The 18,256-nt window shown below is 36.6% G+C and overlaps 2 protein-coding genes across 7 annotated transcripts in view; one reads left to right on the top strand and one right to left on the bottom strand.

Moving 5' to 3' along the window:
• Window positions 1–5,702: 5,702 nt before the first annotated feature.
• On the bottom strand, window positions 5,703–13,903 carry erich1 (glutamate rich 1). Of its 3 annotated transcripts, XM_067455489.1 has the most exons (7): window positions 13,776–13,903; window positions 13,555–13,629; window positions 13,132–13,272; window positions 11,936–12,076; window positions 9,551–9,916; window positions 8,656–8,835; window positions 5,703–6,372 (listed from the first exon to the last, which is right to left on the bottom strand). In XM_067455489.1, exons 2-7 carry the CDS (start codon window positions 13,571–13,573, stop codon window positions 6,293–6,295), a joined length of 927 nt encoding a protein of 308 aa, XP_067311590.1. In that variant the 5' UTR covers window positions 13,574–13,629; window positions 13,776–13,903; the 3' UTR covers window positions 5,703–6,292. The 3 variants fall into 3 exon arrangements, with proteins under 3 accessions (XP_067311590.1, XP_067311589.1, XP_067311591.1); XM_067455488.1 differs by having other exon boundaries at window positions 13,555–13,884; XM_067455490.1 differs by having other exon boundaries at window positions 13,137–13,272; window positions 13,555–13,884.
• Window positions 13,904–13,973: 70 nt separating this feature from the next.
• The window catches only part of dlgap2a (discs, large (Drosophila) homolog-associated protein 2a), a 238,503-nt gene continuing 234,220 nt past the window's right edge, over window positions 13,974–18,256 (top strand). For all 4 annotated transcript variants that reach the window (XM_067455481.1, XM_067455487.1, XM_067455480.1 and 1 more), the window contains exon 1: window positions 13,974–14,095. In XM_067455481.1, coding sequence (XP_067311582.1) covers window positions 14,078–14,095 — 18 coding nt within the window. In that variant the 5' untranslated portion in view covers window positions 13,974–14,077. The remainder of the gene's footprint in view (window positions 14,096–18,256) is intronic.

Below are 18,256 nucleotides of genomic sequence, written 5' to 3'. Positions count from 1 at the left end.
TCCTCAGCTTTTGAAGGAGCGATAAATCAAATAACATCCTGTAAACACCCTCCAAGTGAGTTTTCCAGCAGCAGGAGTCACGTGTGAGTAGCTACATTCCCCTCATTAACATCATCAATCAAGCCCATCATTAAGGGTTTATGATTTATAGCTCAACGAATACCACAAGCTGCCTTTCAGTTCACCATAACATCTGACCTGATCCTACTTTAAAGACTTAACTTGAGCAGAAGTTTAAGATTGTTGTTCAGCAATTCTCAGTGTATTATACTGTAGGCTAATTACGGCAATAAGCTGAAGTGATTTATAAAACAAACAAACAAACAAAAAAATTACAATAAAAAACAACAACATAAAATCAATGGCTTTTAAATAAAAATACAAAGAAAATGAAGTATTCATTCTTTATTTGCATGAAATGTAAATACACTGCTAAATTTACACAATATTTTGCATTTCTTGTTTATAAGATTCACACTGTTATCAGGACTCATTAAAACTTCAGCCATATAAAAAATCTGCTAAAATAAGCATTTAAAAAGATTACACATAATGCAAACCATATCAGAACAATCATCAGCATTTAGTGTCACTCTGTGTGCTGTTTTTAATGCCATATTCTCTCTATAAGAGTATAACAGATTAATCAGATTTAAAGTCAACCTGTATGTTTACATCTCATTGACAAGCCCTAGTAAACTCAGTGAACTAATCTTCAGGAAATGACTTAGCTTAGGAAACATGCCTGTCATAGTGGGTGATATTGTGACTGTAAATACATTTCAAAGATCAGCCATCATGATGTCATTGACAGACGTTTGTAAATTATGCCTATATGTGGGCTTGATTCAGAATATTAAAATTCTGTAGATTCGCTCGACCAGAGACAACGCCCAAGCATGACTTCATCAAATTATAAAAAAGAATTCAAGTAATTTTCACAATCATGTCAATTCAATGTATGACCAACAGTTGGTCATAATACAGATCTGCTCAATCATTTGTGCAACTGCAGCTGACCCCATAAACAAACTAATCAGGGCAAACCGGCTTTCTTGTACAAAGGCACTTTCCAAATCACAACTGACTAAATTATTGACTAATGCTCCATCTTACACAGTAAGACCTTGTATGGCTGAAGCTTTTTTTCTTTATGATGTCTTCACAGGCTGCTCGGTGTCACCCGTGTTTTTGATTGGTTGATCCTGTTCATCTTTTTTGGTGGATGGTATGGCAGCATTGGCTGAAGCCATACGGGCTCGGCCTGGGGATCCTGGACTCGAAAGATTAATGGCAGGTTTGGACATCCAGTGAAGGATGCGCGTGGAGGGTCGGTGGTGAACAGTGAGTTGGCGAGAGCTGTAGCTGGACATTGCAAAACCCAAAGCACCCAGAACAAGAGCGACTCTCGGCACTACAAGATCGTGAGCCCTGTAGGTCACAGTCTGCACTGCTGATGTCTGAAAGAGAGTGGAAATAGATGGTTATACTGTGTGGTGAACTGTGGTGAAAAAAGGTGTTTTAATTAGGAACACCTCAACCTGCAAGACTGAATGATAACTTTTCTTTTGGCTGTAAAACATTAAATGTTTAAAAATGGCTGAGTACACTTGTAAATCATAAATCTATAATGAGTGGATTCTAACGAAATTGCAATGACATAATTCATACTATTTATAATAAAATAATAATTGCTTAATTAAATGCTTAATTTTTAATAATAGTAATTGAAATCACTTCATGTGGAATTCTTGAATCAAAGAAGACAATTCTTCACCATTACATTAACATCCAATCAGCTTTATGTTTAGCACTGCAGTTCTGCCCTAGTTCAGGTCTAAATACACATTATACATATGCACAACTATAAACATCTACAGATGATTAATTCAAACTGTTTAGCTGTATTTTTATTCAGTTTCTTTATCCATAACCTGCACATCAAGACAGATCATTTAAATTACCTGCAAGTAGCGGATGTATCCTGAAGTAGAACGTGGGAGACCAAAAAACATGTCAAGTATGCCACTAGGCCTCCGAGCTGTGTTTGTTAGTACCTCTTCCTCTGGTTCCTTGTTTCTTTCCTTTCTAACGGAGAAGCTTCATAGAGGATAGAACTCACTCAAGATAGGAGTGCACGTCTGTTGCAGTCTTCCTGTGATCCTAGCTTATATAGACAGTCCCCATCTGTCTGTCTGTCTCTCAATGAGATTACCAAGAGACATGCTAGCTATGACGACAGTGGCGACAGTAAGGGATGTGAGGTTAAGTTGTTGTGAAGGACGACATCCTTGTATAGCTTGGCATGTGTTAAGCCGGAAAGGGCTATAGTCTACTGACACAGGTCAGAGATGACCCAATTATCAAAACAAACAAAACATAACCAAAAAAAAGTAATATGACAAATGACACACACATACATATTATATATATATATATATATAAACAATTAAATGGAATGATGCCATACATTATTAAGTCAAACTCTACCAAAAGACAGTATATTTAATGTAAAAAGCTATACAAAGTTTGGGGTCAGATTTTGTAAACATTTTTTTTTAAAGAAGTCTCATGCACTCCAAGCCTGCATTTAATTTATACATTTTTTTATTTTAAGCATAAAAATAAATGTTCATTACTCCAGTCTTCAGTGTCACATGATCCTTCAGAAATCATTCTATTATGATGACTTGCTGCTAAATAAATATTTTTGTCAGTGTTAGAATAATATTTTTGTAGAAAAATATCAGTGTTAAAATAATATTTTAATTTATGGAAACATATACAAACGCAATTCTAAAAAAGTGTGAATAAAAACAGAATGCAATGATGTGGAAGCTTCACATTTCAATTTTTTATTCAGAATACAACATAGATGACATCAAATGTTTAAACTGAGAAAATGTACTATTTTAAGGGAAAAATAACTTGATTTTAAATTTTATGGCATCAGCACTGTGATGTGTGTCATCCCCTCTTCTTTTTAAAACAGTCTGCAAACGTCTGGGGACACAGGAGAGAAGTTGCTCATGTTTAGGAATGTTGTCCAATTCTTCTCTAATACAGGTTACTAGTTGCTCAACTGTCTTAGGTCTTCTTTGTCACATCTTTCTCTTCATGATGTGCCAAATGTTTTCTATGGGTGAAAGAGCTGGACTGCAGGCTGGAGATTTCAGTACCCGGATCCTTCTTCTACACAGCCATGATGTTGTAATTGATGCAATATGCGGTCTGGCATTGTCATGTTGGTAAATGCAAGGTCTTCCCTGAAAGAGACAATGTCTGGATGGGAGCACATGTTGTTCTAGAACTTGGATATACCTTTCAACATTGATGGTGCCTTTCCAGATGTGTAAGCTGCCCATGACACACGCACTCATCCAACCCCATACCATCCGACATGCAGGCTTCCTAACTGAGTGCTGATAACAACTTGGTTTGTCCTTGTCCTCTTTAGTCCGGATGACATGGCATCCCAGTTTTCCACAAAGAACTTCAAATTTTGATTCACCTGACCCCAGAACAGTTTTCCACTTTGCCATAGTCCATTTTGAATAAGCGTTGGGCCAGAGAAAATGGCTGTGCTTCTGGATCATGTTTAGATATGGATTCTTTTTGGACCTATAAAGTTTTAGCCGGCAACGGCGAAGTGCACGGTGGATTTTCTGGAAGTATTTCTGAGCCCATGTTTTGATTTCCATTAGAGTAGCATTCCTGTATGTGATGCAGTGCCATCTAAGAGCCCTAAGATCACAGGCATCCAGTAAGGTTTTCTGACTTTGACTCTTATATACAGAGATTGTTCTAGAATCTCTGAATCCTTGGATGATATTATGCACTGTAAATGATGATAACTTTAAACTCTTTGTAATTTTTTATCTGAGAGTCCTTTCTGATATTGCTCCACTATTTTTCGCCGCAGCATTGGGGAATTGGTGATACTCTGCCCATCTTGACTTCTAAGAGACACTGCCACTCAAAAGCCCTTTTCGCACAGGACTAGTATTATCTGGGGACCTCTGGTGATTTGTAATAATTGCAGAGAATGTCGATGATCTTAATCTCGTGCGAATCAGCCATGTCTGTAATTTGTAAAGTAAAAATTCCCCCGCAAACTACCTACTATATAACACCGAGGTCCAGTAGTCCCGTGCGAAACAACATCTCTGTGATTTGGCGGATCGTATATAATTTTGCAAGGTTTTTATTTCCTATGCGCATTTCTATCTTTATCTTTCATGAAGAATGGAGGGTGCATTCATAATGAATTCCCGTGCGGCCGTACGGATTACTTTCACTTTAGAAGAGTACCAATTTGGGAGCAAACTGATTGAATGGTTTGTTTAATATTATTATCAATACTATTCTATTCTTTGCAGTTCAATTGACCTAATAAGTTGCAAATGAGTCCTCCAGCTGTTCTTTATATATGCATTTAACTTTTCCAGCCTCTTATGTCCTGTCCAAATTTTTTTGGAATGTGTAGCTCTCATGAAATCTAAAATGAGCTAATATTTGGCATGACATTTCAATTTTTTTCCCAACGCTTCAACATTGTTATTTATATTCGATGTGAATAAAATATACGTTTATGACATTTGTAAATTATTGCAGTCCTTATTTATTCACAATTTGTACAGTGTCCAAATATTTTGAATCGGGTTTCTAATTTTTTTCAGGATTCTTTGATGAATAGAAAGATAAAAAGCATTTAACAGCATTTATTTTAAATATCAATATTTCAAAACAATGTAAATGTTTTACAGTTATTTTTGATACATTTTATGGTAGTGTAGGTTCTAGTAACAAAGACAACAAAGTATGTTGTAGCTGTTTTTTGCCACCATTTCGTCTTACTTGTTCACCTGGTTAAATATCTGTTTGTTGCTAACACTGAATGAACCTGTCTTTTGCTGTTTTGCCTTAGGGTAGAAAACAGAGTAAACTAGGGACAGCAGAATATTTTCTTTCCCAACACAATACTATAGACACTTCACAATGTTTTATCAGCCTGTGTGTCGAGGGCCTCACTGGGGGACTGACAAACCGTAAGCTTTATGAGGACCTGTTAAACCAACAGACCTCACTCAGAGGCAGATAATTTAGTATGTTTAAATGAAATTGCTTTTCCCAAGCATTAATGACTGGCGGATATTTGCTCCACCTCTTTGCAGGATTGCCTCTCTCATCTTCTGAGTGGGTATGATCCATAAACCACGATATTAAAGCTGCAGTGAGCCTTTAGTGTGATGATATGCTGCGCTTAGTGCTAAAACAAGATGATTAGCTATTTTATTTGTTCTTTTCAGCTTCTATAATTCCACCATCACACCTGCTGTGTCATCCGCTTCATATTCCAGCTGGAATAAGAAAACATTTCTCAGAGAAACAGAAGGGTTATTATTTCTAAACACTGTACCCTAATGGGAAGCAATTAAAAAAACAAAAAAAAACACTAAGCTAACCCAGATCCATGTGATCCTATAATGGCATCGAAGCCTATGTTGTGGGTTGCCTTGCATATCTCGGATTAGCACGAACACACACAGGGAAGTCTAGAGATGTTTGTTTAGCTAAAGTCATCCTTCCTTGACGTCATGGATAAGCCATTAGATCAGTTTAAATCGATCTTTGTAGATCATGTAGTGAACTGACTGCATTAAATGCAGGTAGGTATGTCATACAATCACTGGAAACAAGGACACATTTGATTTTTCTCTTTAATAAATATCTTAGCTGGACTAAGAAATATTTTTCTATTTACACTAATAGTCGCGGTGGCTTGTCACATCGATGCCCCAAAGAAGCTCATTAAATGTATGGAAGAGAGAGAAAAAAAACAAGTCCGTGAGGCTCTGTTTTGGGGAAATTAGCAGTCTAGTGTGTAAACAGGGTCCCTTAAATCAATAAGGGACTGCTGACGTTCTGATGTTAAGGTAATTAGCTGCTAAGAGGCTAAACCACAGACTCGTCATAATGAGCTGTGGAAGACGGTTGATCCAGCAATAGTGTTTGTAATTCAGAAACATACTTTATGGAACTGGTGCCCTATGATAAAAGAATGAGCAGCAGAAAATATGTACAAATGTTTTCATAAGTAATTACTTTGAAGGCAAGAAAAACTAGAATATATCATTCTGGGTCTTCAAAAGTTATTCAAATTGTTGCTGCTGCTGAGCTTCTTGATTTCTTTGAATAACAGCATGACTGAAGAGACATAATGAGATGTTACAATCAGAAACCTGCTGGTTATTCACAGTCGTTTTCCTCTTAGGCTCTGAATCTGGGGACGTCATGTCTTATGCTCTCTCTGTATGGGAAGAATCTCTGTCAGCCAATACTCAATAAGAGCACATACCACTGAAACCTCATCTGTAAAACAAGAAAGAGAAAGATCACCTAAATAAACCCTAATTATGATTTTTCATGTTGTTTGCTTAGATATAATGTATATATGCTGACAACTGTCTGGATTTGGTTGATATTTTGACCAAAGATTAAAATCACAACAGAATGAAACTGGCCAAAAATAAGGACTAAATAATTATATAACAAAAATCTGCACAATTGCATCTGCATGCATCCCCATACATCTTCTTATTAGGACATCTGAGGGAAATCACACATCTGCAATAACAGAGTACCAGAGACAATAACCTGCAGAAACTACTGGTGGAAATAATGGTGTATGGAAAAAAAAGGATAATTGTTATGTCCTGTGGTTGTCGTGGAGACGGAGGCTATGTTTAGGAGTCACCATGGACACCTGTGAGGAATGTCATGAGTCCAGTCCACTGGGTGCCTATAGATCCTCATTAAAACACTGATCATCTTATTAAGGTCTAATCTGTCTTCACACATTCAAGACAAGTCATGCTAACAAAAACACTATGGGGACATTAAAAGTAAATAAACAAAATTGTTATTGTTGTTTTTTTATTTATATAAAGCCAACAATTCCCTAGAAAGCACTTTGAACGCTGCAGCTTTTTCTTGATCGATACTTTGGCTATGTTGAGAATCGAACACTAGTTTACTACATACTGAATGTTACACAATATACATTGCACACTTCATAGTGAAAAGCATTATTAAACAATAAAACATTTAAAATAGTAGAAGGTCACATGACCTTCTTAAAGTGAATGGCATCTAGTTAAAGGTGTCATGAACTGGCTTTTTTTCTTTTTTTCTACTGTTGTCTGAGGTCATCTAATGACGTTCATGTGGTTTTTACATTACATTACATTACGAGATTCATCGGCCTGCCGACGGCCTTCCGTTTTGGTAGCTTTGCGAGCCCTGGCCCATACATGTCTGAGGCAAGCGTTTTAAAGGTATGCCCTGTTAGAAACGCACACATAAGCAAAATGATCTATAACAATGCAATACTATTACATATAAAAAACACGTTTTACTCACATAAGTGTGTTGCACCATTCCTCCTGTCGGATCCAATATAGAAGAATAGCATTGTGAGATTTGTTTACAAATGATCCTATAGTGAAATTAAGTGAACACCACTGTCTTCCCCATGTCAGTTGAAACTTCATTAAAAATAAAGTTCAACCACACATTCCTAATATTAGTATCTGAAGAAAGCTTATGCAGTGACTGTGTTCTTCCACAATAGCACAATATCTTGCTATATTCTTCGGCATGTTTATTGCTGCTGGCTAGCATGATCTATTGAGTCGGTGGGTGGGGCTACTGAATTACACATGCTTATTATTCTGTAGAGGCGGTGTTTCATCAGTCGATGACGTCAAGATGCGAATACATCTTGAAATGTACAAGAAATCGTTTTCTGGGCCTGGTGTCTGTAAAAGCTTTTCTTTGACTAACAAGGATGTTTTTAGCTCTGAAACTTACAGGATAATCTTATATTACCATGGGAAGGGGTAAAAGGGAAAGTTTATTTTTCAATTCCTCACCCCTTTAATGCCATGCAAATAACGATAAGAAAACAAAACAAATATATTGTTTTTATATATATATATATATATATATATATATATATATATATATATATATATATATATATATATATATATATATCATGCAAAAGCTAAGGTCCACATTTATTTGATCTAAATTTGAATCGTGACATACGACTTAAAATACCTGTTATCTTTATTAGTATATTTTGAAATGTAATTTAGTCCTCTGATGTAAGGGTCACAATTCCTGACCATTTCTCAAATGTCAAAGTCAAATGATCCTTTTGGAATTTTTCTAATATGTTGATTTGGTGCTCAAGAATAAGAAAATCATCAATGTTGAAAACAGCTGTGCTGCTTAATATTTTTTGTGGAAACATTACACATACTTTGATGAGAAGAACATTTAAAAACCTTTTTTTTAAATATATATTTTTTCAACACTTTTCACTTTTCATAACTTTAATGCATCCTTGCAAAATACAATTATTCATTAATATATATATTTTTATTAGTTACCCCAACATTTTGAATGATAGTAGACTGTGCATTTGTTAGCATTTTTAGTCTTTTAGCAATGAAATCAAATAATGAGTAAAGACAGACATGTTACATTTTTGTGACTAATATTACTTTCTCTGAATTGTGTTATATTGTTTGCAACTATTGCAATGCTTGATGTTCAGTCATGGGAGGTCCAAGTGTCCTCACTAACCTGCAGGCAATATGCTTGTAGCCCTGAATTCTTGCAGGTGTGATTGTAACTGCTCTTCATTATTCACCAGTAGAGCCCTGAGTCCACTCAGCCTGGAGATCTCAGCAGGGGGCAGCGTCCTACCAGAGAGACGAGAGAACAGAGCCTCAGCTGCAGTGAGGGAGAGAGAAGGGCCACTTTCTATACAGGAACATGAAAAGAAGAGTAGAAATATAAATGTGTATATATCAGTTTTCATAAAAACTTTTCTTCCTGCCAGATTTATTCAAATGTAAATAATGTACAGTAAAATACAGACTACCATTCAAAAGTTTTAGACTGGTAAGATTTTTGGAATGTTTTTAAAAGAATTCTCTTCTGCTCAAAAATAATGCATTTAGAATTACAGCAAAAAAATTTCAAAAAATTTCGAAAAAAAAATTCAAAATCCTATTTATATCTGTGATGGTAAAAGCTGAATTTTCAGTGTCACATGATCTTTCAGAAATCATTGTAATATGCTGATTTGCTGCACAAGAAACATTTTTATTATCAACGTTGAAAACAGTTGTACATTTGGATTTCAGGATTCTTTGATGAATAGAAATCTTTTGTAGCATTATGAATATCTTTACAGTCACTTTTGATCAATTGAATGCATCCTTGTTAGATAAATGTAGGAATTTATTTAATTTCTTAAAAAAAAAAAAAAATCGTACTGACCCCAAACTTTTGATTGGTAGTGTGTAATGTTATAAAAGCTTTCAATTTCTGATAAATGCTTTTCTTTTGAACTTTTGATCAAATAAATGCAAACTTGGTGACCATCAAATACTTCTTTCAAAAACATAAAACCTTTTAAACAATAGTGTATATTTATCCTCAACATAGAAAAAAGTGCCGTAAAATGCTATACCAGAGGACTTGCGGTCAGACAGGTAGATCTCCTGTGTGGTACGAAGGAAGTCGAGCACCTCCTCTGAATTTCCATGTCCACTTTGTGCGTATGTAAATTCAACAGCTCTCACATGAGGCACCAGTCCAAGAGTGATGAGTTTCTCTTTGTGACGTTTCTTCTTCATCTTCCTCTTTCTGTTCTTGCTGAGCCGCTCTATGCTCAATGAGCTTCCAGCATTCCCATCACTGCTGGGATGTACAGCATCTGTCTTTTCCTGTGCAGTGCCCTCTGCTGGAGGAGTGGATATCTTGGCTGTAGTAATGGGAGACACTTTTTTCTTTCTCCTCCTTTTCCTCTTCTTATGTAACTCATGGTCTTCTGTATCTGAAAGATCCAAAAACAGCTCATTGGTGAGGAGGATTATAGACTTTCTCACAGTATTAGTATTAGTACAAAAGGGTTTTAAATCCGACAAGCATCAGGATCCATTCTCTGCAGAAAGAGGTTTAAAGTGGCCGATTTGTCATGAACAGATTTAAATAAATACACTATAACAACTGTGAATGACATCAGTTACAGCCATTACATTTATGCTCTTGGTAGACTCTTTTCTACAAGAAATGGGCACATGCCGTATAAGAGGCATATACAGATAGCATGCACACGTGTACAAACACAGTCACACACACACACCCCCTTTCAGTAGATTTCTGCAGGATTTTAGAGCTCCTTAGGACTACAAAAACACACTGAGTTGTGCTGAGCTATTGATTTTTTTCATCTGTATTCAGAGCAGAGAGACTGACCGCACATCTGAGTGACAAACCGCAGGAAGCAAAGATTCAGCTCATCAGCATACAACTCATACAATGAGACCGGTTTGCAATAAAGGAGGGATGAGGAAAGGCCTCAATAACATGGACAGTATGAGTGTGTGTGTGTGTGTGAGAGAGAGCTTTTGAATGAAGTTACAGTTGCTCTGCAGGTTTATTGAGGTCTATTCAGATCAATAGCAACAAAAAGACAGTAGGAGGAGGAAATCTACAGAGCTTTTTCATGAAAAAAGGAAGATGGACAATATGCACAGTTGCACACTAAGCCAAACCACAATACGGCACTTGAACTAACAGACTGATGATGGTGGGATGATTAATATGTAATAAAAGATGCAGCAATGTCACCTCCTATAAATGAGGTGGTTGGTTTTGTCATTAAACTGTGGATAACGCATTGATTTATTGATTTTATTCAATCAATCTCATGTTAATCTTGAGTACTTACAGAGTAGCATTGCATCCATCACATCTCAAAAACGTCTTTAGTTTTATTAGATTACAGATAAGATGTACCGACTTTTTCCGAAAACAGCCAAACTCGTGGTCGTGGAGGACACACACACACACACACACACACACACACACACACACACACACACACACACACACACACACACACACACACACACACACACACACACACACACACACACACACACACACACACACACACACACACACACACAAAACAGACATTTGATGCAGTTTCGACTCGTGACCGGGAACAATCAAACACACTTGCAAAACTCTGTTGCTACTCTGGTTATCTTTCCCTCACAACCAGAAACACACTTCTTTAGTGACATTGTTGATGTTGTGGTCTTAAAACAAAATGCTGTCGACAATTCCTTCCCCCCCAAATAGTTTGGGTGTCATTAAAATGTAATGTAATATAGTACAAGTATCCAAAAATTATGTTACAACCAAACCTCTGTTTTTTCAAACCCCCCAAACTCTTGATATGGCTTGTCCTGCCTATATAAATACAACAAGAAGCAGGAAAAAGCATGTATCAAATGGAACACAATGAAATATCCCAAATGATAATTGCAAATCAAATATCTCAAACAGTCAGATTCCGGTTTGTGTGGTGTATGTGTGTGTGTGAATTAAAAATAAATTACTAATGTTTTGTGTTTGTCTAGAATAGATGAAAAATATAAACTGTTTTCCTGATGAATAAGGATGTTATTTATGATGGTTTTTTTATCCTGGGTGCTGTGACTAATATGCTCCACTGAATTGAATGATTTGATCATTTGGATCCACAACAGGAGTTGCAAAATTAAAATGAAAAATTGAAAACCACAATGATTAGTCTAAATAATTAAAAAGTAAAATATCAAACAGGATATCATCAAGATACAGACTGGCTAATATAATCTGCAGTGACTAATAATTAGGATAATTTGCAGGGATTAATAGGAGGATTACAATAAATATTGCTATCCATTTCTTATTGGAGTGTGTGACTAAAAGAGACATCCAAATAAAGAGAAAAAAGACAATGCTCTTAGCCTAAGAGGTCTGCCATTAATCAGGTTGAACACAGTTGTCACTAACTCACCTGCTGGGCTGTTCTCAGAGTCAATGGAATCTGGATTGGACATGGTGACAGAATCATCCGCAATAGTGATCAGATAGCCTTCTGGAGGAGGAAGTACAGTGTAGAGCTTTTTGCCTTGTGCAGTGGTACTTTTCTTATTATCTAAGAAAGGGAGAGAAAGAAAGGGCAAATGAGCAGTCCCAAATCCCCTGTTAGTGCCCCTATTATGCTTTTTCAGATATTAACTTTCATTGTAGTGTGTTATATATAGCTACTTTTGTATGTAAATTGTCTGCAAAGTTTCAAAGATTAAAGTACACGAGAAATGGAGTTATTGCTTCCCAAAAGAAAGAACTGGTTCTGAACTGCCTGAAATCAGTAATTCCAGTCTAATTTCCTGTACAAACCTATGTAGGTTAACAATTTTGCATTATGCCAGCCTATGGTCTTCATGTCTACTTTGACCCATCCTCAAACACTGCAGTTCTTGCTGAGGCCTGGTAGAGTTTGGTTTGAGTTGTCAGCATGTTGCAAAGATGAGGACTCAAGCTCGAATAGATACAGTATTGTTTTTTCTTTTTTTAAATTCCATTGTTGCTGTTCATATCACTGTGTATAAGTGCTGAATAAGTCTCTGGAGCTGAAATTCAGATATAGTAATGGTGTTTTGTTTTCTGTCAACGGTTGTAAGCAGTAGACCAATCTCAACAGACGGGGCCATATAACCAATCAGAGCAGAGGGAAAAAGGAGTGGCTTCAGATTGCAGGCACCATTGTAAAAGATGTGATTCTGCAATGTATATGATAAGAAATTAAAGTGTTTTTTTTTATTTTTACTTTTGATGTATGTGAATATATTGGAGTAGACCTCCAAAACAAAATTAGGAACCTTTAAAAAAACATGCATATTTAACAAGTTATAAAGTAAAATATCTAGCTTCTTCCAGACCGCCTTCATATTTAAACCCCTGTGGATTACGTTTTTTTGATTGATGGATACACTTTTTTGAGCGGCAAAATCCCTGTTCACTGACATTATAAAACTTGGAAATATCAGGAAATGTATTAATATAACATTGTGTTCATGAGAAAGAGGAAAATCATTTATATAGGATAATTTACACCTAAAATGGCTTGAGGGTGAGCAAATAATGGTGCAACTTTCATTTTAAAGTGAACTAATCCTTTGATGACTTAAGCATGAAGAAAATTCCAACCTGACTTTTTGGGTGGGATTGACTGAGGTCTTTCTTCAAGGTGCACATGTGCTAGTGAGCTCTGCTCCTGGGCAACAGGTTTCGGCACACTCTGCCCTTGGGATGCAGGATACAATCTTTGCAGGACCTTGGACTGGAATACTAACACACACACACACACACACACACACACACACACACACACACACACACACACACACACACACACACACACACACACACAGCCTTGTCAACAATAAAACACGTGCAAAGCACAAGGTTCTGTAGAGAATGTACATTCACTATATATATATATATATATATATATATATATATATATATATATATATATATATATATATATATATATATATATATATATAGTCAATGTAATACAATCTCTGTAATGCAGTCATGCATTTTAATTCAATGATCTGTCCTTACCTTCTTTTCTGACAGACATATCAGCTGCTTAGAATCCTGATGACCTTTTTTTCCTCAATCGTAAACAAAACTGCTCTACATTAAGTAACACTTTTAGTTGTAAACAGTGGCTGGGTTAGTGTATGATAAGGCGTACATCAAGTTAACTATTAACCGTCTTTAATCCATCAACATTTTGACTATTTTACACATTTAATGATAATACAGAATTTAACACGTACCGCATATATAAAATGAGCTTTAAAATCGCACATTTATTTCATAAACTTCAAAGAAAATACAGTCATGCTGCTTCTTCTTGTATTTCCGACCTCATCATGATGGCGTCTGAGCGTGCAGCGTCCTGAACTGCGCCATCCAGCGGCGTGGACAAGCGCTACATCACCTCTAGGGGACTACATCTACATCTAGGGGCGCTACATCTTCACCCGCAGGGCGGCGAGCGGCGACTGGTAAGCACATGCACTCTCAAAACTTCGCTGCCATCCTCACCATGTAGCTGCAAGCTCAAGGAATACCTAGAATGTCAGCGTGGAAGAAGGTACGTTCAGCCTTTTGTGCATGCTTGTTTCTTGAAAGGTGCAGAAGATAACAAAAAGAGTCTAGTCTACTCTCACGAGCTGCATGGTGTGCGGCGGCGCGCGGGACGCAGAGCTCAGCATTACATCACTTTACCTGCCGAGAAAAGGCGTGACATTTTCACCTGTCGGATTCAACAAATATTTTTCTTATCTAGGTTTGTCATCAATTTAATTTAGCCCTTTTAACCCAAAATGACCCAAGTTCGCTTAGAATGTTCATTCTTGAACACTGATCATGAAAACTTTTTACTCGTTCTGTGTGTATAGCCTAACTGGGTGTTGGAGTGCAACTTTTAAAACTGCTAATTATCTACATTCTTATTAGGTTATGCATGCAAACTTAAATATGGATACCCCAAAGGACATTTTTTAGTGACTACTAACATGTAAGATGTAAGCATGCAATAATACGCACTTTTTGGTCACTCAATATTAGGTTACATCCATCTATAAAGGTAAACTTTTGAGGATCTCTAAATCGATACAATTACATTATCTTCCAATAATTTGAATATTCAGGGAAACAGTGTGACATCCCCTTTGTTAATGTTGGGAAGATGGAATTTTAAATACACTCTTCCCCTGTTGCACAAACAAGGCTAATCCCTGACTAAAATGCATGTTTGAGCTGTTTTAACTGAAAGCGATTTGCTGTGATATATCTTAAAATATGTAATCTTAAATGTCCTAATTTAGTCCTGACTTAATCTAAGCCCTGTCTGTGAAACCAAACCTAAAAATGTAATGTGATTTTAATGTAAATCTCAAAACGAATATCCCTTTTTAAAGGTGCCCTAGAATGAAAAATTGAATTAACCTTGCCATGGCAAAATAATAAGAGTTCAGTACATGGACCTCAAATACTGTGAGTCTCAAACATCATTACCTCCTACTTCTTATATAAATCTTGTCGCAAGATGCTAGTATACAGTAACAATAGGAAATACCAAGTGCCATACAAAACTAAATAGTGTGTCTATCTGTCTAATGACAAAGGGTAATATTATAATATTAATATTAATAGATACTTTGCTTAGATCGTTAATTCGATCCTTCTAGCAAACGTCACCTTTTCCACCATATAAGTTAAAACGATAGTCATTTGACAAGGCTATTCGTTTTGAAAAAAAATAAAAGTTATAAATTTATATTTTTGAGAACTGAAGAATGGTGTTTCCCATGATGTTTTTGCCTATTTGTATTTCAGATTAGGCTATACATCACAGTCACTGCGTAACCTTAGCCTACATTGTGACTAACGTTATATAAACATGCAATATCGTTGACGAAAAAAGACAAGTCTAAAATGTAGGCTGAATGACACACTTTAAGCAGAACATCTCAAATGGAGATTGATCAAATGCAGTTTATTGGTGTTTTCAGATCGTCCGTGCGCGAGAGAGAGCTCGCGTGCAAATGGTAGCCGGATTGGACAAAACCAGAGTGTATATGGGTTTCTTTACACAGAAAAGCTCTGTTTGGGGGATTTAATTACTAAAATCTGGCAACCGCACGAACACGAGCTCTTTCTCGTGCGCGGATGATCTGAAAACACAAATAAACAAGTAAGCTGCATTTGATCAATCTCCATCAGATCTCCATTTGAAATGTTTTGCTTAAAGTGTCATTCAGTCGGTCTGTGTTCTGTCAGGACGGACAGGACTCAAGAGCTGCTTCACTGAACTGCGGTGAGCTGCTGAATTAAGCCAATCAGAGCAGAGCTCAACATTAATATTCATGACCCTTCCAATAAGGCAAAAACAGAGCATTACATCCTAGGGACAATTTATAGGGTTGTAAATGGACCTGTAAAACTGTATCTGGACAATGTTTTCCCTTAAATAAGCCACATACCCTCTATGTAGATCAGAGAACAATTTAACAAATTGTTTCAAATCATTCTAGGGCACCTTTAAAACAGTCCATAATTTGTCATACCTAAATTTGCTTGTAGCATTCAAAACAGTTGATTTTAGCTTATAATTAGTTATTTTTTTAAAATTTATTTATACAAAATAGTGTAGAATGTAATTATGGGCCATTTAAGTCCATTATAGGCTAATTATTCTCTATCAATTTGTCATGTCACTCACGCCATTCAAACCTCAGTGGAGTTGAGAAGTAGTTGATGCTGTTGGGATAACAGTGGAAGGCTGTGTCTGTGTAGATTTTGCTGGAAAATCGTAAGGATTGAAAGAGTGCTTTCTATCCCACAGTGCAAATGTGTCTGACTGCGATAGAGCAAATTTGACAAAATATGCATCCATTATCTAAGCTGTTCTCTAAAATGACTCTAAGATGCCCATTTTAAACATATTACATAAGCTAGCAGCAGATGCAGTACAAAGCTTCCCAGATGCAGCTGTCTGTCAGTGTAAGTGTAGGGTACAGCATTCATTTGCAGTTTCAAACACCAGTTCTACAGAAATAACTCAGACGGGCAGAATCAGCCTTCTCTGTATCTTGCACTTTTGCTGATAGACAGCACATTTAACTGAGGATCTGAAGGGTTATGTGGCCCATGCTGAGATTTTATTAAAGCTTCTTATATAGCTGCTTTACCTGTAAATATCTTTAAAAATCATTTATTCAGTTCAGTGACCTCAGAATAGGCTGTGGACAGGTGTGGAATTTTGTTCTACTAATGCAATTATATGTTGTTTTTCTCTGTCGGCTTTCAAAAGTACATTTAAGAGCTGCAAAATTAATCATTAAAAGATTGCAATGCCATTCCCAAATTAAGGCCATCCTTAAAAATATTTTGGTTTGCAGTAACAGTAAAAAAAATTAAAAAAAGGGTCGGTAGGTAGGTCTATATTTTTTTTTTCAAATTTTAATACAAAAAAAAAAAAGTACATTTTTGGTGATGGTGATTACGTAGGTATGAATTTAAACAAATTGGCATATCGTGACATCACTGACTGGGTCTTCAAGCCGTGCCTTCGGGCGTGTAGGCTAATTGCAGGCTATATAGACCACAAACAAATTGAAATATTTGTCAAAAACATGTTTATTGCATAAATTTCCGGTGCATTCTTAAAGAAAAGTGTCCAACCACCAGCTAGCTGTCATTGACTCAAAGCTGTCAACCCTCCCTTTTTCTCCAGGTTTCTCACGTATTTTAGCTCTTTTCCCGCTGTCTTCCCGTTTTAGTATTTTCCCGTGATATGTTTCTTATTTTTACGCTCGATTGTGTAAAAAGGGGTCGTTTTACGCTCGATTGTGAACACGCAACTATCTGTGTCTGTCTCTGAAGTGGCTTCCTTAAAAAGCAAAAAGTTGTTTTTATGAATTCAATTAATTAAGTCTATAACCAGCTATTTAATCAAGAGCAGTGAGTGAGTCCTTATCTTTTGTTTGACAGAGAGCAGTAAAGGCTACTGCCCCTTTAAGACCTAATACAGAGATATGCATCGTCTTTCTCAACTGTATAAAGTTCTCTTAAGGCATATACAGACTGTCTGATGGATACTCATCAAGATCGACATGTTGACATACTTTTTGTGTGAGTTTATCCGTTCAAACGCAAGACTTGAAAGAACTCAATATTTGCGCGCTGTGAGACGTGCGTGCGCTGCGCACAGAGACAGATCTTCTCTCACTGCAGAGGGTTCTCATTCGCGTCTTCTGGCGAATATACTGAGTGATGATGGCGAAAGATGGTCATACGGCAGCACTCGCATGCATTGAACACAGTTTACAAAGATAGACCGTTTTGCCCACGTTTTCTTTTATTATCGCTGTTGTAGTGTACGTGTATCCATCGACAGAACCATACATAAAGCATTATTTTTCAAGTTACAACCAGTCCCGCCGCTCCCACCACGCGCTGGGGTCGAGCAGAACACACGCTACCCATAGCAAAGCGTTATGACAACATTTCAGACTGACAGAGACAAGATAAACGGCTTTTCCACCATTTGTTACTGTTTTGTACACGTTGTTATATTAATTATAATTCAAAATCTATTTTATTCGCCACAATATAGTAATGATAAATGTTGAGGGGGCACTTTTGATTCATTTTCAAAAAGGACAGGGGCTCAAAGCCCTCCCCTCTGCAGTGCACTTGCCTGGTGTGTGTAACGTGTCCATGGTCCTCCTGACTCCTATCACACAAT

Source organism: Pseudorasbora parva, chromosome 10 (assembly GCF_024679245.1).
Source record: "Pseudorasbora parva isolate DD20220531a chromosome 10, ASM2467924v1, whole genome shotgun sequence".
In the NCBI taxonomy this organism is placed as follows: Eukaryota; Metazoa; Chordata; class Actinopteri; order Cypriniformes; family Gobionidae; genus Pseudorasbora; species Pseudorasbora parva.
Note: the sequence above shows the minus strand (reverse complement) of the source record. Positions and strands in the feature narration are given on the sequence as shown.